Below are 22,615 nucleotides of genomic sequence, written 5' to 3'. Positions count from 1 at the left end.
GTGCTCAGAAGGGCCCCCAGAGGAGACCAGGCAGTCAACACAGCCAGGGACGTGCTAGGCTAGTACTTTGCTTTTTATTGTTTCTGTCCAGAGCCCCTGCTGCAGGGGAGGGGCAGGCATGGAGGGGGGCACCCCTCCCCCTGCCTGAGACCACTCTCTGCCTCTTTCCTCTCCTCTCCTCTCCAGCATCTCGTCCACCCTCTCTCCTTCTGAATCTCCTGCTCCCACATCTGGCACCTTCGGGGGTTCCCTCTTGCAGCCCCTGCTTTCTAAGCCCACCCTGGGAAAGGAAGGGGCCATGGGGTCAGTTTCAAGCCCCCATTCCCACGGGGGCCAGTCCCTCAGTCACCTGCCCGGCTTGCTGGGGAGGCTGCCCTTTCTTTCTGACCCATGCTACGGAGAAGGGAGTGGGAGGTCTATGGGTTCTATCCTCATCCCACGGGGTCCCAACACCCTGCTCTGGGGCCCTCTCCAAAGGCAGAGGCGAGAGCCTGAGGTCACAGGGGCCACAGAGGTGGGAGGGGCAGGGGCACTGATTCCATCTGGGCCCTGCCCAGCACCCCCGAGGGCAGCGAAGAGCCAGGCTCCCTCATTTCCAACATCCAGGACTCACACAGCTGGGGCTGCCTGTGCCTGGGCAGGGGTGGGCCATGCCCCCCGGGGGGGCCATGAGTTGTGGTCGGTGAGCAGGGGTCAGAGGCTGTGAGGGGGAGCACTGTGGCTGGGTGTGGTGCCCTGGGATGGAAGGAGGCTGGCATCAGGAGGCAGTGAGGACAGGGGCGAGGATGGTCTCTGCTGGCAGAGGGGTCTCTGGCTTTAGAGCACCTCGTGTTGCTGTTGTGTGGCCTCACTGACAACCTGGGGAGAAAGAGAGGCCCAGTCCAAACCAGTGCTGGCAGGAGAATGGAGCCCCAGCCAGGGGCTGCTCCACACTCCCCAACACCAGGGTAGCAGGACCCCCTCTCCCTCCAGGCAGGGCCTCGAACCAGCATAGCTGGTGGAAGGCACCTGGCTGACAGCGTCACAACCCCCACAAGGGTAAGGGAACCAGGCAGGTGGCTCACCTCCCCATCCCGGGTCTCGATGGTCTTGATCATCACCGTCTTCTTGGTATGGACCTCAGAACCCCTTTGCTCTGGGCTTGTTTCTGTAACGGATCCATCCACACACTCAGCCTGACCAAGTCTGGCCACTGGTCCCGTGGGGTAGAGCCCAGAAGACTCCTATCCCCTCAAGATGAGCCTATTACTTCTTCAGCAAGACTTTAGAACCTGTCCTTGAGGCCAGCACCCAGCAGGTGGCTCTATAGACACTGGGGCCAGTCCCATGGCTGAGATGGGCTCGGGAGCCCACACATGTCCTCCAGCTATGACTGATTCAGGAGGGTAGGGGACCCCTGAGGCCCCAGGCCACCCAACATTCCCTCTCCAGGCTTCCTCACTCCCTCTCCACTCCTGGGCTCCAACACAGCCCTGCATGAATTTGTCTCCTAACAGAACCCCGAACCCTGTCCCAACATACTCTTTTGGAGGACCTCATGGCACCCAGCCCCCTTTAAGAGTCCAGATGAGGGGTGCCTGGGTGGCTCAGTCAGTTAAGGGTCCAACTCTTGGCTTCAGCTCAGGTCATGATCTCAGGGTCACGAGATCGAGCCACACATGGAGCTCCATGCTCAGCTCAGAATCTGTTTAAGGCTCTCTCTCCCTCTGGGCCCCCCTCCTCGCTCTCTCTGTCTCCCAAATAAATAAACGATTTTTCTTTTAAGAATCCAGATGAGTAAACCATGTCTTAATGAGAGGGAAACAGATGGGAGTCAGTTACTGATTCATTGTGCAGGTGGCCAGGCACCTGACTCTCTGTGCCTCAGTTTCTTCACCGTCAAACATTAGCAATGATACTTGCACTCTCGTGGCCGCAGAGCCATTGATTTGAAAATGCATTTAAGCAATTTCAGTTGCAAGGCTCCCACTTGGGTGTCTGCAAAAACCACAAATGGCAGAAAGACGTTCTGAGTTTCATAGGGAGGGTCAAATTTGGGTCCCAGGTATTAGGAGTTTGGTGCCCATGAATCTCCTCAGCGAGCAACCAGCCTGTGATGAACGCTGTAACTCGGTGGAGCACAGCATGTATTTTTCCCGATGGAAATGAACATCGAAGACAAAAAAGGTTTGATCTAGGAAAGGCGACGCTGCCAAGGACTCCGACTTGCTTTCCTAATGTATCATTATAGCGTGTTTTTCTGCTCTCTGGGGTTGGAAAGCCACTCGATCTGCATATAACTAATGTCAGGATGGCAAAATGCCCCAGGAGCTCGTTCTTTTAATTGTTTGGCTTTGCTAAGGTTTGGCTTCATTTTTTTTTTAAACATGCATCCAACATCTTGCTCCAGCAAACTGGAGGTGTTCAACAAGCAGCTAGGGGGAGGTGGGGGGTGCTTGACAGTTTGCCAAGCACACAGTGGCTGGAGGGTGCCTTGTAGCTCAGGGTGTATGGTTCTAGATGCTTCTGTTGTCAGATCCCCAAGGACACCCTTGGTACCTTGAGATTTGGGGTATATTGGGAATAGAAGCCATGTGCTGATGTTCAAGACTCTCAGAAGGTCCAGGGGACACAGTCAATATAATGCCATGAAATAAAATAAAAACCCCTCTCTGTTAGAAGGTACCTCTACCTAAATTTCCCCACCCACCTGCAGCAGCTCCTTTTCTCTTTCCTGGACCCCAGCCCTGTCCCCATGGTTCCAAACCCCCTCCCTGGCTGGCCTTGGGCAGTACCCAAGCTGGACTCCTGCCCCTGCCACCCCAGCATCCACCTGCCAACATGCACTCACCTCGGAAGTTGAGAGCAGAGTAGGTCTGGATGGGGAGGTTGATCCTGAAAGGGGAGAGATCAAGCCCCCGAAGGGTTAGGGCCCTCTATCTCTCTCTGTGACCACCCATCAAAGCTTGCTCCGGTTCTCACTAAATGCCATCGTCAGCTGTCCCTGCTCTACTGACCCTAACATTCCCACTTTCACACTGCTAAGGGCATAGGGTCACAGGGCAAAGGGCAACTCCAGCTATCCCAGGAACTGTCCCTTCTGGATCATCCCATTCCATCTCTGACCTGCTGGCTTGACGTGAATACCCCGACCTCCTAGTCTCCCCCCCCCCACCCAGTTCACCAGGATCTCCTTCCTCAGGCACCGCAGGATGTATCGATAACAACTGTAGGCCACATCCATCATGTGTATGCCCACCCTCCAGCCAGGCTGGGAACCTCTGGCCTACGCACGGGAGGGCAAGTCCTAGGGTAGACGCCATCCTCACATGCCTAGTGCAGGGAAAATGCTACACATCTGGAGCCACCTTACATGGAGATGTAACTATGAAATCTGACACCTCTCTATGTGCAGGTCTGTATTTACACGTCTGCTGATTTTTTTAAACTTTAAGGTATTATCATTTTTATGAGCATCATTGTTTTTTGAGTAATTGACCTGTTTTAAACTGAGGTTAGGTTTACCCACGGTGATATGCACGATCTTTAGTATGCACTTCAATGAGTTTCGATCAGTGTCTACACCCATGTAACTTCCAGTCTAAGTCAAGATACATAACGTCTCCATCGCCCCAGAAAGTTCCCTCACATTGCCTTCGAGTCATGTCATTTTTGGTATCTAGAGGTGAGTTGCTCTGAGCATGTCACGCTGTCTTTCCCTATGGGGGTAGGTGTGTGCGTGTGTGCGCGCGCGTGTGCAGTGTACCCTTGGGTACGAGTCTCTGCACACTCCTTCTTAGGCTGGGTCCCAGGCTCTCTCTTTGTCTCTATCTGCCCCCTCCCTTTCCTTCCTCACCATTCCCCACTCTGCTTTCATCTCTCCCTTGACTAGCAGTAATATTTTATTACTGGTTGCTGAACATGGTTTTATGCTGCTGGCTCTTAATTCTGAAGGTAGATGAGGGAATACTTATATTTCTCTTTTTATAAAAGCTATTAATTAAATCACTTTTTCCCCAGGTGGCCTTCATTAATTCTCTACAATTAGTGGTGTGGTGGCCTCTTGTATAAAATCATTTCCAGATCTTGCTAAGGGAATCCTCAGCGTCTCACACACCACCCCCCACCGCCCCCGGAGGCAGGAATGGGCCCCTCAGCACTCCCCTGACTCCCACCACCAGCCCCTCACCGGCTTTCCTCGCCCTCCAGCAGCTTCCGGTAGGTGGCAATCTCCACATCCAGGGCCATCTTGACATTGAGCAGGTCCTGGTACTCGCGCAGGTGGCGGGCCATCTCATCCTTGAGGTGCCGGATCTCTTCCTCCAGGCGCGCGATGTTGTCCTGGTAGCCGCTGGCCTCGCTAGCAAAGCGGTCCTCCATCTCCCGCATCTGCCTCATCAGGGAATCATTCTGCAGGAGAGGGACACCCAGGTCACGGAGAGGGCTCGGAGGGGTGAGCACTAGGGGCCCAGGATCGGGAGGGTCGTAGCCTTGGAGCTGGGTCACAGCCCCAGAGGGCCAGGTCCGGGAGCTGGCAAACTGGTCTGAGCTAGGGGAACCCCGAACTCAAGTGAAGTCTGATGTGGAAACCCAGAGAATAGAAGTGATCAAAGGAAACATCCATGTCCTTTCTCTCCAGACCCCCATGATTCCTGAGAGTTCAGCTGAGAATCCACCTGTCTGTGTTCATGCGTGGGGGATATTTGAAGAGAAAGAGACCCAGAGCCCTCTCTGGGTGATGTGATGAGAGCCAAGGTCATAGCAGGCGGAGGATCAAGGATCAGGCCTGGGGAGGTGGGCGGGGACTCACGGTGCCCTTGAGGGCGTCGATCTCACAGGTGTAGGACTGGATCTGGTGTCTGTACTCCATCATTTCCTGCTTGGCCTGGCGCAGCGCGTCGTTGTTCTTGTTGGCTGCCTGGGTCAGGTCGGACACCTAAGGGCAGGGAGGAGTAGTGAGATGCGGAGTTTACGGGAGGCAGGTCAGGACGGCAAGGGAGCGTGGAGACCCTGGCTCACCGTCCTCCCCACGGACAGAGCCCCAGGGAGCACCTCCAAACGGGGATGGAGGCCCTGGACCAGGTTGCCCACCTTCGACTTGTACCACTCCTCAGCTTCTGAGATGTTCTTAGCCGCGATGGTCTCGTACTGGGCCCGGATGTCCCTGAGGGCGGCGGTGAGGTCTGGCTTGGACATGTCCATCTCCACCTGTACCTGTTGTTCCTGAAGCTGGGCCTGTAGCTCTCGGATCTCCTGCGGGGGCACGATGGGGCTTCAGTGCTCTACCCGGCCCCACACACGCAGCACCCCCTCACGCCCCTGTTCCCAGAGCCTTGCACTGCCCCTCCCCCTTTCCGGCTGTCCTCACCAGGGCCTAAGGACCCTGAGGAGGAAGGCTGAGGGCATACCTCTTCGTGCACTTTCTTAAGGAACGCGATTTCCTCGTTGAGAGATTCAATCCTGCGCTCCAAGTCAATTCGGGCTAGAGTAGCTGCATCCACGTCCTGGTAGTGGTCAAGCAAGAGGGGACAGGGTCACTGATAACCCAGGGCAGAGGGAGACCAGGGGCCACAAGGGGTCAAAGGGGTAACACTGCTTGGGGACCAAAGAGGGCTCACCGCTCGGAAGGCAGCCAAATTGTTCTCTGCTTCTTCTTTCAATTGGATCTCCTCTTGCAGCCTGGCCACAACAGACGGACGGAAAGAGACGGTTGGTGGGGATAAAACCGGCAGTGGGGATGGCCTGGTGGGGCTGCCCAGGGACTGGGACTCAGGACACGGTGAGGAGGGCTGACTACAAGGGTGCAGACAAGAGGCCCTGCCCACCCAGGGAGGGGACAGGAAGTGGCCCAGTTTCTTCCCCAGAGCCACACCCCGGAAGTCTATGTCCCCACCAGATTGTGACCTCCCTGGGATTAGGAACCATGTCTGTTCTATCCACCCCTGTTCCTGGTTTGCAGCCCCAGCCCTAGGCCTCGTAGGGACTCAATTATTGTTTGTGCCCTGGGTGGTAGGACGGTGCTTCTGCTCACTCGGACTGTCAGAAGCAGGTCCCGTGAGCACTTTTGCTCTATTCTTGTTGCCTTTTCCTGCCAGAAGCCTGGTAAAGCCCACCATTAGGTCCTCCAAGGTTTCGGGGGGCTGCAGCTAGCCCCCTCCGCTTCCTCTAGCTCATCCGTTCCCTCTGTGAAATGGCACAGCCTCACCCCAGCCCAGGGACCAAGACCTGCTCTCTACCCACCTCCCCTGGGCCTCACCACAGATGAGCTGAGAGCCACCCCTTGGATTCCCCACCGGGGCTCTCTGCAGCCTGCCTCAGATTTTCCTGGTCTCCTAACAGCCCCCACCCACCCACCCACCCCTGACTGTGCCAGGGCATCCGCCCTTTGCTCATCTGCTTATCCCCCAGCGACACCACCTCAGCATCTTAAGATGCTTTTCAGGGGGCTGTCCACAGGTCCCCGGGGCTCTCATTTCCACCCCGTTTCCATCCCCCATCCCGCAGAAAACTTCCCCTTTGCAGAGTGAGAGCAGGAGGGAGAGCCGAGGGGGGGGGACACCGGTAGATGACTCTGTCCCCACGGGAGGGGCGGGGGGAGGGGGGCTTCCTGGCGCCCTGGGGACGGGTCCTGGGAGCGCCTGCGGGTCCTCACTTGGCCTTGAGCCGCTGCAGGTCGTCCAGCAGGTTGTCCCGCTCGACGTCCACGCGGGCGCGCTGGTTGGTGAGCACCTCCACCTGGCGCCGCAGCTCGCGCAGCTCCTCCTCGTAGATCTCGGCGACCCGGGTGGGCTCGCGGCCCTTGAGCCGGTTCACCTCGGCGGCGAGCGCCGCGTTCTGCTGCTCCAGGAAGCGCACCTTCTCGATGTAGTTGGCGAAGCGGTCGTTGAGCTCCTGCAGCTCCACCTTCTCGTTGGTGCGCGTGGTCAGGAACTCCTGGTTCACGGCGTCGGCCAGCGAGAAGTCCAGCAGCTCGCCGGCGCCGTAGGAGGGCGCGCGGCCCGTGCCCAGCCGGCCGGCCCGCAGCGCCCCCAGCCCCCCGGCGCCGCCCGACGTGCGCGACACCTGGTACACGCGGGACGTCACGGAGCTCGAGGAGCCCTTGGTGCCGAAGCCGGCGCGCGGGAACACGGGCGAGCCGAGCGGGGAGCCGAGCGGGAAGCCCCCCGCGCCGCCGAAGGTGCGGCGGTACGAGGACACGCGCTGGCTGGACGAGTAGGCCTGGCTCATGCTGGCGGCGCGGGCGGCGGGCGGCGCGGAGGAGGCGGCGGGCGGCGGCCGGCCGAGGGCGGAGGCGTCGAGGGGAGACGGGGCCCCTCGGCCGCCCGCACTATTTGTATCCCTCCTGACATCAGCCCCCGCCGCCCCTCCCCTGACAGCTGCAGGATCCCGCTGTCCTGCCAGGAAGGGCGGCCGCCGGCGTGGGGGCGGGGAGCCCAGCTCCCCAGCAGAGCCCTGCGCCCCTCGGCGGTGGCAAGGGGCCCCAGGAGGCGCGGGCGGGACCCGGGGGGGGGGGGGGGTGGCAGGTGGGCAGGCCTGTCCCCCCAACCGGGCAGCCCGCATCGGAATCCCTGCGCCCGAGGGGGGGGGGGCCAGTCTGCGATCCCGGGGTCCCGCCCCCCCCTCCTCCTGGGGGTCGGCAGGGGAGGGAGTGGGAGAGAAGTTTCCAGAGTTTGAGGCCGTGCCTTTGGCTCTGAGGAGAGACTTTGGGTCACTTCCCGAAAGAGCAAGGTGTATTGCCAGGAAAGACTCAAAATCACCTTTTCTCCCCCCTAAAGATTCTCTAGAAGTGGGAGAGGTGTGGGCAAAGACAGGCATCCCGCCGCAGGGGGAGAGGGCGAGGGTCTCCAGGCGGGCAAGGAGGGTGAGCGAGGAGCCCGGGGGGGGGGGGGGGGGCCGAGGGGGGGGCGCAGAGAGCAGTCCTGGGACAGCCGGCCTACTCGGATATGTCCGCTGGTACCCAGGTTCTAGCGCTGAGCCTCAGTTTCCCTCTGGGCTACAGTAGGCCCATTCCCTCCCCCTCCCCGGAGCAGGGCGGAGCCTCCAGTTTATAAACAACAGGGTGATTTCCAGAAAGAGTCCAGCGCTCTCTCAGTTTCCAGTTACCATGTACTCTCACCCCCACACACCAACCTCTCCTGGCTTCTGCCCCCCGTGTGCCCACCCCCACCCCTCCTCTGATTCATCCCCCTATCACACCACCCACACACCCACACACACCAGGGGTTTGTATTTTGTCAGGAGCGGTGTGTCAACCCAGCCATCTCCCTGGCAGCAACAGCTGCCAGCCCAGCATACCAGAGCTGGTATTTATAGAGGAGAATGCATCAATCTGGGAAACAAGCGCAGGAGAGGCGCTCTGGGGGGTGGGGACCCTGTACCTGAGGAGGCGTGGGCGTCAGATGGCCCAGGAAGGTTTGGAGGGATAAGCCCCAATCACTTCTCACCCCTGTAATGCTCCAAGCCCCCAGCCAGGATGAGTCCCACAGAGGGCTTGTCCCGCCCTTCAAGCCTTCCTCCTCCTCCTGGGGACAAGGCACTAGCTGACCCCTGAGGACATCCCCACTTCTCCATGAACATTGGCTGTCTCCCTACACCTCCACCTGGCACTGTACAGGCCTCTCTTGGACCTGACTCTTTCGGAATGCAAACTTCTGAAATAGAGTGCTGGTTGTACCCGAGCTATGCCATCACCCACAGGCCCAATTACTAGCAGCCACGTCCTTCACATCTCTGTGTCCTCCACTATACAGCGGAAATGGTCAGCCTTGCCATGTCTACCCTACGGGGCTTTGAAGAGGCTCAAATAATGATCTATAGGGCCACCTGGGTGTCTCAGTCGGTTAAGCGTCGGACTTTTCACTTTGGCTCAGGTCATGACCTCAGGGTTGTGAGATCGAGCCCACGCTGAGCGTGGAGTCTGCTTAAGATTCTCTCTCTCTCCCTTTCCCTCTGCCCTTGCCCTGGTCCCCCTCTTAAAAAAATAATAATAACACTACACAACACCTTATGTAAACTGAACGCCCACTGTGTGCCACTCTGCTGAGCACCCCCAATCCTCTAACAACCCTACAAGGTGGGAACTAGTATCATTCCCATTGTGTAGCTCGGGAAGTTGAGGCAGTCTGACTCCAGAGCTGTGCTTTGTCCCCAGAAAGAATGTGAATGTGCTAGGTGAATTGTGAAGGGCTTGGTTACTGCTGTCTTCTCAAAGCCTTTCCACACTAAGTATCTAATTTTTATCCAAGAGACAGGCTTATGAGGTGGGTGGGGAGTTCCAGATATTCTTATCCAGGCTTCGAGTCAGTGCAAGCTGTTGCGTTCTGGTTATTTTCGTGTCTCGTCTCCCAAACTAGATTGTAGGCTCCTGGAGAATTTTAGGGACCATGTGGATCCTTAGCATATCCCAGGCAACAACCTTCCTTGTTATAGTTCCAAGTAGCCGGCAAGCTTTCTGTCCTGTCTCCTTATTTTGGTAACAAATGCTACACACACACACACACACACACAGAGTGCACACAGTGGGTGGACAGGTGACTCAGCTCCCAGCCGGTCTTAACAACTGTATCCCTCTGACTGCAGTGATTGGCTCAAGGAGTGACCCGGGCCTGAAAAGGGCTAGTCAGAGACCTTCCTGAGATTTATAGCTGGAACAGCAATTCGTAAACTGGAGCCTGTGGCAACCGTGTTTCCTGCCCAGTGGGGTCATTCCTACACCAGGGGGAAAGGGAGGTTAACACTCAAGGAGAAGCAGAGACACCTCAAGAGGAGAATGCCAGGCAGGAATTCCTAAATTCCAGCCCCTGGGACCCTGGTCCTGCAGCTCTTCCCTTGATTTTGTGAGCTCCCCCAGTGACCTTCCTGACTTTGGGGCCAATACATTTTTCCTTTTTTTTTTTCCCCCACTTAAAGCACTTGGTGCTGGCGTCTGTCACTTGCACCCAAAACATTCCTGACTAATCTATTGTAGGAGACTGCGCACCCATTTCCACAATACCAAGGAGGACAGAACATTTTTGGGAGTCCTCTCTGTGAACAGTGAAAACACCACATAAGGAAATTGCCCTTCGGACCAGCCCAACGCCTCAGTTCCTTGGTTAAATGAAGCAGAAAACAAATAAATAAATAATGTCACTTATTCTCTAGTCAGAATCAACATCTACCAGACTTGGCTCTGAACCACTTGGGGCTTTTTCCAAACTTCAGTTCCAACCCTGAGAATCTGCTACCATGGAGGGCAGCAAAACAACACTCCAAGGCTTGGACAGCAGGTGAAAGAGGAGTGCTCCAAACCACGTTCTGAACTGGGCAGCACCTCTGGAGTAAGAATGTAGCCTCCCCAGGGGAATACTGAGAATTGGACACACTGAAAATATCAATAATTCATCTGGATGGATAATGTACTTGGCACAAAGTTCAAGGGGTTCCATTCTGTGAGTTGCCTTTTCACTCTGTTGATGATGCACAAAAAGTTTCCATCCTGATGAGTCCAGTTAATCTATTTTTTTCTTTCATGGCCTGTACTTTGGGGTCATATCCAAGAAATCACTGCCAAACTCGATGCCACAAATTCTACCCCCTATGTTTTCTTCTAAAAGTTTTACAGTTTCATGTCCTTAATCCATTTTGAGTTCATGTTTGTATATGGTGTAAAGTAAGGGTCCAGCGTCATTCTTTTATGTGGGAATATCTAGTTTTCCCAGCACCATTTGTTGAAGACTGTCCTTTCCCCAGTGCATGGTCTTGGCACCCTTGCTGAAAAACATTTAGTGGTATGGGCAAGGATTTATTTCTGGGCTCCCTGTTGTATTGCGTGGGCCTGTATATCTGTCCTTACGACAGTACCACGCTGTTTTGATTACTGTAGCTTTGTAATCATTTTGAAATCAGGAAGTGTGAAGCCTTCAACTTTGTTCTTTTTAATATGTTTGGCTATTTAGAGTGCCTTGAGATTCCATGTGAATTTTAGGATGGATTTTTCCCATTTCTTCAAAAAAATATCTGTGGGATTTTGATAGATACCCCACCGTACGTCACTTTGGGCAGTATTGACAACTTAACAACATTAAGTCTTACAGTCAATGAATATGGGATGTCTTTCCATTTATTTGTGTCTTCTTTAATTTATTTTAGCAATGTTTTCTAGTTTTCATAAGCCAGTCTTATGCCTCATTGGTTATGTTTATTCCTAAGTATTTTATTGGTTTGATGCTATTGTAAATGAAATTGATCATGTGGGGTTTTCCCTTCATTCTGTACATGTGGTATATTAAACTGATTGATTTTCATATCTTGAACATCCTTGCATTCCAGAAATAAATCCCATTTGGTCATGGTGTATAATCCTTTTAATATGCTGCTGAATTTGGTTTGTAGTGTTTTGTTGAGAATTTTTTTACACCAATATTCATAAGGGATATGGGTCTGCAGATTTATTTTCTTGTGTGTCTCTGCTGGTTTTGGTATCAGAGGAATGCTGGCCTCATAGAATGGGTTAGGAAGTATGCCCTCCTCCTCAAATTTTGGAAAGAGTTTGAGAACGATTAATGTTACTTCAGAAATGTTTGGTACAACTCACCAGTGAAGCCATCTGGTCCTGCTTTTTTCTTGGTTGGGAGGTTTTGAGTCATTCTTCTTAATATCCTCATCTCACTGTATGGATTTGCCGTAATTAATTTAGCCAATTTTTAATGTACGGACATTTATACTGTTTCCATTCTTTTGCTATAGTAAACAGTGCTGCTATGAACACCCTGAGGACAGACTTTTGAATATATAAATTTTGATAAACTATTTTTTTTTAAATAGTCACATTCTGGGATGCCTGGGTGGTTCAGTGGTTGAGCGTCTGCCTTCAGTCCAGGGCTTTATCCTGGAGTCCCAGGATCAAGTCCCACATCAGGCTCCCTGCAGGGAGCTTGCTTCTCCCTCTGTCTGTGTCTCTGCCTCTCTCTGTGTGTCTCTCATGAATAAATAAATAAAATCTTTTGAAAAAATCATCACATTATCTTATGGTCACACTCTTTCTTGAGCTAATTGATGTTGGAAATGGGAAGGTTCACTAAGACCATTTCATTCAGTATTTTTCAGAAGAAAGGGGACAGTTTATTTTTTTTTAATTTTTATTTATTTATGATAGTCACAGAGAGAGAGAGAGAGAGAGAGAGAGAGAGAGGCAGAGAGAGAAGCAGGCTCCATGCACTGGGAGCCTGATGTGGGATTCGATCCCGGGTCTCCAGGATCACGCCCTGGGCCAAAGGCAGGCGCCAAACCGCTGCGCCACCCAGGGATCCCAAGGGGACAGTTTATAAACTTGTATATGTGGTACAGCGTCTTGCACACCAGGTGTTATCAATACATTTTGTCGAATCAGTTAAAGAAGAAAATCAGTCCTAATTTTGCTTGAAATCCTCCCAGATTACCCTGACCTTGGAGAGTCTTGAGAACTTGAAGTTGAAGATGACTTCAAAGGTCGTGAGGCCCCCCCCCCAGTCTGATGTCCTTACTTCTCAGTTAAGGTTGAAATCTCTCGGGGCGCCTGGATGGCTTAGTTGGTTAGGTGTCTGCCTTCAGCTTGGGTAATGATCCCAGGGTCTTGGGATCCAGCCCCATGTCAGGCTCTCTCTCAGTGGGGAGCCTGCTTCTCCTTCTCCCTCTGCCTGCTGCTCCCCCTGCTTGTGCTTGCTCTCTGTTGGACAAAAAAAATAAAATCTTAAAAAAAAAAGGATTGGAATCTCTCTGGTGACTGTAGCAAGCATGGGTCCAGCTGGGAACTCGGTGTCTCCAGGCAGCCCATTCCATTCCATTAAGAGTCATTGAGTACCTCACACATCTTTGTCACGGGACAGTGGACAGCTCTGGTATTAGAAAACATTTCCTAAAAAAAAAAAAAAAAAAAAAAAAAAAAAACATTTCCTTAAGGGTGCCTGGCGGCTCAGTCAGTAGAGCATGCAGCTCTTGATCTCGGAGACTTGAGTTCAAGCCCCACATTGGGCATGGAGCCTACTTAAAAAAAAAAAAAAACTATATATATATATATATATATATATATATAACACACACACACATACATATGAAAACATGTCCTTATATTTGAGACCAGAAGATGTGTCTCTGCTATGCCACTCGTTCTAACCTGGGAGCCAAGCAGGGAAAAAGAACCCCACTTCCACAGTTCAGATATTTGGGGGCAGAACTCACTCCTCTCAGACACTTTGCCTGTTGGAGGCTCACCTCACTTCAGCCACACTGTCCTCTTTTCTGTTGGATGACACTGCCAAACGCTTCCCAGCCTCCAGACCTTTGCATTTGCTGTCCCCTGCCTTCCCCTGAGCTCGGTGTCTGGAGGGCTCAGGGATGCCCAGACCGACCTCAGAACCTCGCAGAGGCCTCCCTGGAACCCAAAGGCCCAGCTACCCATAGGGCTTCCCCGATCTTGCAGGTGGCGGAGATGGGGGACAGCAGGTGACTGGCACTGGCACAGACTGGCTGGGGTGGGGACACTGACCTGGCCGGCATTGGGCATTTGGATTGAGGAGAAACTGCAAGAAGTCAGAAAGGAGGAACCGGGAGCGCCTTGCCTCCCCCAGGTGTACCTGGATCCCAGGTGGGAGGCACCTCCCTCCGCCCACCGACCCCCCCAGGGAGTCCTTTGTCCCTTTCTCCAGGGCCCACCCCGCCGAGCACCCTGTGCTCCCCGGAGCTGCCTTGGGCCAGGAGGCAGCCACTGCCAAGAGCCTTGGAGACTGTGCAGCTGTGAGCCCTGTTCTTGCCCCGGCTCCAGCACCTGGTGAGGGAGGAGGGGGGCTCAGGCAGGGGGGTGGGCGCAGAGGGTGATGCTCATCCTGGGGGTTCGGCAACCAGCCATCTGTGTGACCCAGGCAAGTCTGGTTTCCTCTGCCACCCATCAGGCCAAGGTGTGAAGGGGGCTCAGGCCAGGTCACCCCTGTGGTGCTCTCAGCCTCTGACATCCTGAGTCTCCAGGACCAAAGGAGTGGGAACAGTGGGAACAGCGAGTCGTCCCCAGCTGAGCCCTTGGTCCCTGGTGCCTCCGTGGCTTAGGGCTTCCAGAGCCCTCCCCCCAAAGGCCCCTCCCCCATCATCCTCCCCCAACAGACCCCTTCCCCACCACCCTCTCCCAAGAGGCCCCCTCCTCCTCCCCCATCATCCTCCCCCCAGCAGCCCCCTTCCCCACTCCCCTCCCCCAAAGGCCCCTCCCCCATCATCCTCCCCCAACAGCCCCCTTCCCCACTGCCCCCCCATTCCTCTCAGCTCTAGTGGCTGCAAAACCTCCACAGGCTGCTGAGGAGGAGCCTGGGGTGACTGTAAAAGGGAAGGAATGTCCAGAGGCAATTGTTTCTTCCTGATATCACCAGGGGGAGGTTGGAGTGGGGGGCCCAGCTGCACGGTGGCAGCAGGATTCTCCCAGAAACTCCTCTCCCTTATGCTGCGCTGCTCGCCCCCTGCCCCAGGCGGGGCTAGCCATGCACCCCTCGTCTCTCCCTGGTTTAAGACCTCCAGGCCCCACGCCCCCTCTCCATGTAACCCCAGACCCCTTTCCAGGACCCTGGCTTCACCGGGCATCCCCACTCCATCCCCATCTGTCCCCCCCACCTCGAGGCCCCCACACCCCTGACCCAGCTTCTTCCCTGGGGAGGCCTCGTAGCCCGGCTCCAACCCCAGCCTGCCCCACGCTCCTTTTACAGCCATGGAACGCTGCGGGGTTTCTGCCAAAGTAGGAGAAGTCTGAGGCCAAGCTCACCTCCTCCCAGCCCCCAATTCTACCAACTAGGACACCTCGACTGTGGAGGCCGGAGGGGGTGCGGGGTGGGGGGTAGGGCTGAGCTTCCAGGGCGAGGGGGCGGGGGGGGGGGGGTGGCTACTGAGATGCTGCAGGTGGAGGTGCCCTGTGGACTCTCAGCCTCCTGGAGGCTTCATCAGTAGGAGACGCAGGAGCAGAGGACCAGGCCGAAGTCAATTCCAGGGAAGGGGAAGGGGCCTCAGTAGCACTAGGAGACCCCCCCCACCCCGGGAAGGCATCCACATGCCAAGCCGCATCTGGGGGGCCAGAGGCCTGGGCCAGCTCCGGATAAGCTGTGTGATGGGATTGCTCGTGTCCCTCCCCCGGGTCTCAGTTTCTCTTTGCTTCAAGTGAAATATCCTTAGACATTCTTCCCTGCTCCGACCAGAGAAGAGGAGTCGGAGAGGCCTTTTTCTTCTGAATCAAAGCTTCCGGGCCTTGCTGGGAGCCTCTCTGCTCATCACAGACTCGCCATCAAGTGGGACCCAGATCTCTGGCACAGCCCCAGAAGGGCCCCTATCCCATGATGAGACGTGGCTACACCAGCCAGCACAAATGGGATCGGCTTCCTCCTTGAACATATGTTCTCCATCCCCTCCTGCTCCTCCCACCTGCCCTGGCCTCCTGTCCTCCCCCCCACCTTGTCACTGTCACCATCCCTGTGTTCTGCTCAACAAAACAAATGCAGCCCGCACGTCCTGCACCCGCTCAGCGTCTCAGCTGTCCCTGCACATCTCTCTCCTCAGCACACCAGCCACCCTGCACAACTCCCAGCCCTTTGTAGGGGATACCTCTGAACTTCTCCAAACAGTACCTAGTCCTGAGCCATGTCCTAAAGAGACAGAGATCCGAGGCAGAGGAGCCCCCTGTCCCCGCACAGACGTGCACCCCCACTCCCAACCCAAACCCCCACACAGAATCGGGGAAACGCTCTTTGACCAGATTTGGGTGTATGTGGGTGGAAGAGGGGAAGGGGTCTGAGAAGCAGGGTGCAGGGTGTTGGGGTGAGTCGGGAGCCCCTGAGATGGGATCGGGTGGCACTCGGCCCTGCTCCAACCTCCCCGCAAGGAGATGTCATAGGCTCCCTCGCCTCCCCACGGATTCATACCCTAGATAGACTCCTAAGGCCTAACTCTAATCCCTCTGCTGAAATGCAAGCCCTGTCTTTCTTTCTTAGAACTTAACCCAGAGAAAGTCGGCTTCCTGTCTTCCCTGGAAGCCTGTCATGTTCTTAGTACCATCACTCAGCCTCTTTCCCTGATCATCCCCATTCCTTTCATCTTTCCTCATAGGCTTTTTTGGTTTCAGCCCCTCCAGTTTGGTCATATCTCTGCTGTCCTGGGCACTTTCCAGGTTTCCTACATCACTCTGAGGCTGTGGAGTGCTTCAAACAGGGCCTAAGCAGGCTGGCAATGACCTCACATGGCCACTATGCACAGTTGCTATCTATAGCCTTATAGGATCATCCTCCTCTTCCTCCAACCAGCTGAGTCACAGTTATCTTGGGGTCCACTCAGACCCCAGGGCTTTTTCTGCCAGTCCAGACCACACCCCACCACAGCACTCGGGGACGTTCTAGCTACTGAGTGCCATGCTTTATTCTTCAGACCATCCAAGTACACAATGAAAATGAGTCTCGGGTTCCAGAAGATACCCCTTCTTGGACCCTAAGTGTTTTTACAGCCCCAGGCTGTCATCCTTCCATCTTCTTACATCTGTCCAGATAGCCAGCCAATGGCCAAAATTCCATTTGACCCTGCAGAGGGATGGGTGAGGGGGCCGGGGCGGGGGCGCTGATTTGGGAAGCAGCTACTGGACTACTGTCTGGATTCAAACTGGATCTATCACTCTTGGGGGAGTAACTTCACCTTTCTGAGCCTCAGTTTACTCATCTGTAAAATGAGGATAAGAGTTACTCCCAGTGTTGTGAGGATATATGATAGGTGTCTGGAATACCATGCCTAGTATACAGTAGGTGCTCCGTAACTGGTAGTTCTGTTGGGCATGGTATTTTTTTCCAGACACCTGCCACATGAAACCACCGTATCTCTAAGCCTCACATATTGGGAAGTAACTCTTATCCTCATTTTACAATAATGGATACTAGGCTCAGAGAGGTTAGGGAAGTTCTCTAAGTTTGCGTCGCAGGTAAAACCAAAGTCTGGATTTGAACCTTCCTTGATGGCTCCTAGAAACCCAGCTCATTTCTCTGTGTCTCTAAGGCCTTGCCACCGATTGACTTGGCATTCTCAGCTCTAGGTCCTTTTTTAGCTCAGTCCTATCCAGGGATCGCCACTGAGAAGTCCCTTGTATAGCAGGCAAACCTTTCCAACCTTCCACCCTACTCTGCTCCCCAACCCCACTGTCCTCTGAAAGCAACTGGGCTTGTTGGGGGCAGGTTTTAAGGGGCCAGACTCCATCAGCAGAGGAGGAGACCCTCCTCCTGCCCACAGGACCTGGGGGCACGGAAGATTTCCCATCTGGGGAATAGAGGGGTCAGTGGGGCCACTAAGCTCTGTGCCACCCTCAGCCTCACTCTCCCCAGCCGGAGAGGATCCCCTGAGTGCACCTTGGCCCCAGACTGCCCCCAGCTGGTCTGGGAGCAGCCTGGGCAACAGCAGGCACAGTGCTGTCTTAGAGAGGCTGCCTAGAGGACTGGGCCTGGGGGCTGGACTTGATCCTGGGGTCCAAAATCAGCTGTTGGGGATTCCCACTGCCACAGCTCTCCGGCCCCAGGGCCACCCAGAGGTGTCCCAGATACCATTCCCCATTCCCAGCTTTAAAGATCCTGAGAGATAACAATTTGTTGAAAACAGAGCACTGGATTTTTTCTCCCCACCCACGGCAGTCAGAACCCTATCCCCCAACTGCCCCAAAGAGGCTCCCTCATGCCCCCTCCCCATCCAACCTCAAAGAGATGGATCTCCCTCTGCCCTTCCCTGGGCTCCCCAGCCATCCTGGGCCCCAGAATAGACCACTGACCAATTGCCTTGGGAACTGGGAGGGGCTGCAGCTGGTGCTGCCAATCAGGCTGGGGGAGGGGCTGGGAGGAGGGGGAAGGACCCTGGAACTGTGGGAGGGTGCTTTTCTGTTCTGTGCAAAGAGTTCTCTACCAACACCCTACAAGCAACAGTGCCCCCCACTTCCCAGACAGGGCAAGGTTTGGAGTGCCAGATACCCTCTCAGGATGAGCCTCAGACTGTCTCCACTCCCAGCTTCTTCCCCTTGTCTGGTCTCTGCCCCCTTCCTGTCCTCTCCAGGCCGGTCCTCCTAACCACCCCCCTCTCACCCACTCACCCCTCCCTTCTAGTCTCTCTCCACTTCCCCCATTGTCTCTACTCCCCCCCCACCCCAGCCCTCTGCTCTCTGGGTCTCAGCCCCTCCCTCTCCCTCAGCTCCATCTGAGTGTGGATGCCCTTGCTTGCTGACCCCACATTCCGGCCTTGCTGGGGTCAGAAGGGCTTCCTGCCTGCCCAGGGATCCCTGCCCCCACCCCTAGCTCCCAGCAGCCTCCCGGGGCTGGCCAGCTGCTGGCCCTTAGCAGTCCCCTTCTCCGACACCTCCCCCAGCCCCAGGCCCAATTTAGCTCCTTTAATCTTCCCTGTAATCCAATCCGACCGTTTCCTGAGCACACACTGCACTTCCCAAACACTAGTCCCTGGACAGGAGTGGGGGCAGGGTGGCCTCAGCCCCTCCCTGCCCTGGAGCACCCCCATCCCAACCCAGCACCCCTGCGGTAGCCTCTCTTCTTCCCACCCCTAGGAGGCCCCAGTGAACTCTAGCCGCAGGCCTCTGCCCTGCCCTCTGGCCTGACTCCTCACCTCCTTTCCCCACCTCTAGGCCCTTGTTAACGTCCTGGGGGCTGCCAGGAGCACCCTCCGCTCCAAAGTGCATTTCCTCCCGTGGAACTCTAACCTCTCTCTTCTCCAGGCCAGCTCCAGCCTCACCCCCCAAATTCTAGATTATAGACTCTGGGACCAGACTGCCTCATCCCCGCTCTGCTGCTCACTAGCCCTGCGACCTTGGGCACATTGCTGTCCTCTCTGAGGCTCTTCTTTCCTCACCTATAAATGGGGCTCATACCAGTGCACCCCTCTTAGGGCAGGTATGAGGACTAATGGAGTTACCTTATGTAAGGGCTTAGGACAGTTCTGGGTAGATTGCGAGCGCTATTGAAGTATTAAATGAAAATTATCTTTTTCTGCCTTCTATTACAATGACCATTACCTCCAAGTTAAGACAGACATGAACTGTGAAACACTTCATTTATTTAATAGCATCATTTCAGGAGGAAAAAACATCACCTATGAAATGTACAAATTGGAAGCCATCTTCCAATTTCATATGTGTGCAAATTGCTCAGAAAGGATATTTGTGGAGCATACTCCTCTCTACGAATCTATGTAGCCGGGCTGCTTTTCAGTTCCATGAGCATTCACTGGTCCCTGGTTGGTGGTGGTGGTGGTGGTGGTTTTTTTTTTTTTTGCCCAAATGCCCAAAGTGGCGCCTGAACTCAAGACCCTGAGATCAAGAGTTCCCTGCTCTGCCCAATGAGCCAGCCAGGCGCCCCTGTGCACTCCTTGATTACCGTCGGTCGGTGCACAAGGGCTTGGGTTCAAGTTCCTCCTCCCAAATGGTATCTAGCTGAGCAAACTGTTTTTCTTAAACAAGCTTTAAGATAACTCACACGTGTAGTGAATGTTAAATGCGATTCTATATTTTTTAAGGCGTTAGAGCTGTATGGGATGTTCCGCCCAGGCAAACCATGGCTGTGAATGATTTAAAAACCTTTTTTTTCTCCCCAAAGACGGAACGGTGGCTGGGAGCTGGTATTTCGGGGTCGAAGTGCCCTCCAGTGGCCAAAAGAGAAAAGTGTGGGCTTCCTGAGGAGTTTGGAGTGCCCTTCCTCCTCCGTGGATCCGGGAAAGAGCGCGGCCCCACCTTCCACCTCCCAGCCAGGCTTAGCCAACCCTTCTGGAATTCTTCACATTATCTTTCCTTTTACAGAGGCCTTAGGGGTTTTAAAGAAGTACTTAATAGGATAAGAGACCAGGGGCAGAGCTTTCGCCCGGGAAGGGCTACAGCCTGGACGTTCAGTGTCTCTCAAAACCTGCGGCCCAGAGCCCGGTGGCAAGGAGGTAGGATGGTGCAAAGCTGTGCACTGGGCATCGGTTCTCCTGACTGGGACACTGCTATTGGCCTGTGAGATACCCCTTCTTGCTGCCCATGCCCAGAAATCCAGCACAGACCAAGTTTAGCCCATTCCAACTACCTGCTTCTATGCGTTGATGGATTGGTCATTTGTTCACCCATGTACCCTTCCTTCCCTCCATCAGCATTTACTGTGTACCAAGCTTCACATCCTGGGTGCTGGGGGTTTAAAAGATCAATCCAACACAGACACAAACACAGCCGCCAAGAGTTGTTCACAATGTCCCAGACACCACATGCAGAGTTAATCCCTGCATTCGAGTGTTTACAGCTTCTCTGTGGGGCTGAGTGGGAGGGCAGAGGCAGGAATATTAGATCCAGGCTGCTTGATTTCCCTTGATGAAATATATCCATAGTGGAAGCCTTGTCTGGCCGGTTTGGGGGCTGACTTGTGCCTCCTGGGCCACACTGCTCCTCTGAGAAATCCTCCCCTGTCTCAAACATTGACCCCAGCTCCCCGGGCCTCGGTCCCGGATCTCCCCTCCTTCCCCCACCGTTCCCCTTTGCCCAGGGCCCAGTTCTAGGCGTCAGGGAGGGATGATGGGAGCTACCTTTACAATGGATGGCCAGGCTAGGGATTTTTCTTACCTGGTACTTAGCATCCAAACCCAGATTGCTGGCCATGTGTGGCCAACTCCCCACTGTCCAGCATTGAGAGAAAGGAGCCTTACTCTAGAGTCATTGCATGGGATGGGGGGGTGACTGGAGGCGCCCAAGGTTTGTCTTTTGGGAAGATGACAGGAGGAGGAGGAAGAGCTGATGGGTGATGTGTGCATTGTTCCAGGGACTCTGTTTCCTCCCTGAGCTGTCATCCTCCCTCCTTCCCTTCATGATCAAACTTCTCAAATGTCTTCCCATCTCTTCCCACCACCTTGCTTGCTCCCAACTTCTCCATTTCTAGCTTCCCAGATGCCTTAGCACAGGCTACTGGTCCATTGTTAGGTCCCCTCCACTTCTCACCCATCTAACAGCAGTGTCATTAGGAGCCACATATATGTCACTTTAAATGTTCTAGCAGCCGCATTTTTAAAAGGTAAAAGAAATAGCTGAGATTAATTTTTATTTTTTGAGATTTTATTTATTTATTTGAGAGAGAGAGAGCATGCATGAGCAGTGGGGAGGAACAGAGAGGGACAAGCAAACTCCCCACTGAGCTTGGAGCCAAGGGCTCAATCTCAGGACCCTGAGATCACGACCTGAGCTGAAATCAAGACTGGGACATTTCACTGACTGAGCCATCTAGGCGCCCCTGAGGTTTATTTTTAAAGATTTACTTATTTATTTTTGAGAGAGAGAGAGAGAGCTCACACATGCATGGTGGGGGAGGGATGGAAAGGGAGAGAAAACCTCAAGCTAACTCCACACTGAGCACAGAGCGAGGCAGGAGTGGGGGGGTGGGGGCCTTGATCTTATGACCCCGAGATCATGACCTGAGCCAAAACCAAGAGTCAGATGCTTAACCAACTGTACCACCCAGGCACCCTATGATGAGATTAATTTTAATAACATAGTATTTTAAGCCAATGTATCCAAAATTTATCATTTCAACATGTAATCAGTATTTTAAAATTTAGATACATATTTTTTCATAAGCTGATGCCTATATTATTTTAAACGTGTAGCACCTCTCAGTTCAGACTAGCCACACTTTTAAGTGCCCGGTAGCCACATTGGCTGGTGGCTACTATACTGGGCAGTGGCAATTCTAGAGCATTCGTTTACTACTTGGCATACATGCTTTTATTATGTGTGGCTCAGTGTCTCATCCCCATGTGTCCTGTCTCTCGAGGGACATTAGAAGCCTCCTGGGCCAGAGTCCTCATTTCATTCATCCCTGTATTTCCCATGGCACCTTATAGCAGTGTGCCTCCTCAGGAGGCCCTCCAAGCATGTTTGTTGATGGGAGTGAGCATTGGGGATTGATTTTGTGGTTTAGTTATGGCTGTAAATGGTGTTTTATGGATTGCTTCTGTAGATGCACCCCGCTGCAATATTAGCAGAAACAAGCAGCAGTGCTTGTCAGCAGAGGCAGCGGCAGAGGCCTCAGGGCAGATAGGACTCCCTGAACCAGGCAGGGGAAATCCTGCCAGACCACAGACCATTTCTCTGGCTTAAGAGCTTGTTGTGGGCACAGCGCAAACCTGCCTGCAGCCCCATCTTGGTAGACCTGGGATATGGCCCTTGCAGGGGCTTGTTACACAGAGGATGAGGCTCCAGCATCCCACCACCGGCTGGGAGCTCCTGGGGGCAGAAAAGAAGTTATTCAGGTCGACCAGAGCCAGACCCAAAACAGATGTACAAGCATGTTTGTCGAGTGAATAAATGACTGTCTGGCTGGAGCCAGTGAAGCCTCTCATTCATGTATTTTTACATCCCCCAAAAAAATGTTCATTGAGCATTTGCTATGTATCAGGCTCTGTGCTAGGCATTAAGGATTCAGCTGTGAAAAGCAGATGGGGGCCAAGCCTTTCTGGAGCTTACCTTCTGATGGGGGGCAGGGGAGAGGATAAATAATAAACCCTCGCAAATGAACACTGTCCCAGGGATGGAAACAAAAGGGCCCAGATAGAGAACAAGGGTGGAATTCATCAAGTGAAGAAGAAAGCCTGTCTGCGGCTTCCTAGGATA

The 22,615-nt window shown here is 54.1% G+C and overlaps 1 protein-coding gene across 1 annotated transcript; it reads right to left on the bottom strand.

Moving 5' to 3' along the window:
- Nucleotides 1-55: 55 nt before the first annotated feature.
- DES (desmin) lies at nt 56-7,280 on the bottom strand. The gene is made up of 9 exons (XM_025441697.3): nt 6,632-7,280; nt 5,598-5,658; nt 5,388-5,483; nt 5,071-5,232; nt 4,790-4,915; nt 4,169-4,389; nt 2,831-2,874; nt 1,065-1,147; nt 56-858 (listed from the first exon to the last, which is right to left on the bottom strand). Exons 1-9 carry the CDS (start codon nt 7,204-7,206, stop codon nt 817-819), a joined length of 1,410 nt encoding a protein of 469 aa, XP_025297482.1. The 5' UTR covers nt 7,207-7,280; the 3' UTR covers nt 56-816.
- Between the last annotated feature and the right edge of the window lie 15,335 nt (nt 7,281-22,615).

The sequence above is a fragment of the Canis lupus genome, chromosome 37 (genome assembly GCF_003254725.2).
Source record: "Canis lupus dingo isolate Sandy chromosome 37, ASM325472v2, whole genome shotgun sequence".
NCBI classification, from domain to species: Eukaryota; Metazoa; Chordata; class Mammalia; order Carnivora; family Canidae; genus Canis; species Canis lupus.
Note: the sequence above shows the minus strand (reverse complement) of the source record. Positions and strands in the feature narration are given on the sequence as shown.

What these genes read in the sequence shown, in the direction of transcription:
- DES (XM_025441697.3), bottom strand. Translation starts at nt 7,206, where the DNA reads ATGAGCCAGGCCTACTCGTCCAGCCAGCGCGTGTCCTCGTACCGCCGC. An exon ending in AGGAGTGGTACAAGTCGAAG is followed by an intron (nt 4,916 to 5,070) that starts GTGGGCAACCTG and finishes CCCTGCCCTTAG; the next exon opens with GTGTCCGACCTGACCCAGGC. An exon ending in TCGACGCCCTCAAGGGCACC is followed by an intron (nt 4,390 to 4,789) that starts GTGAGTCCCCGC and finishes CCTCTCCTGCAG; the next exon opens with AATGATTCCCTGATGAGGCA.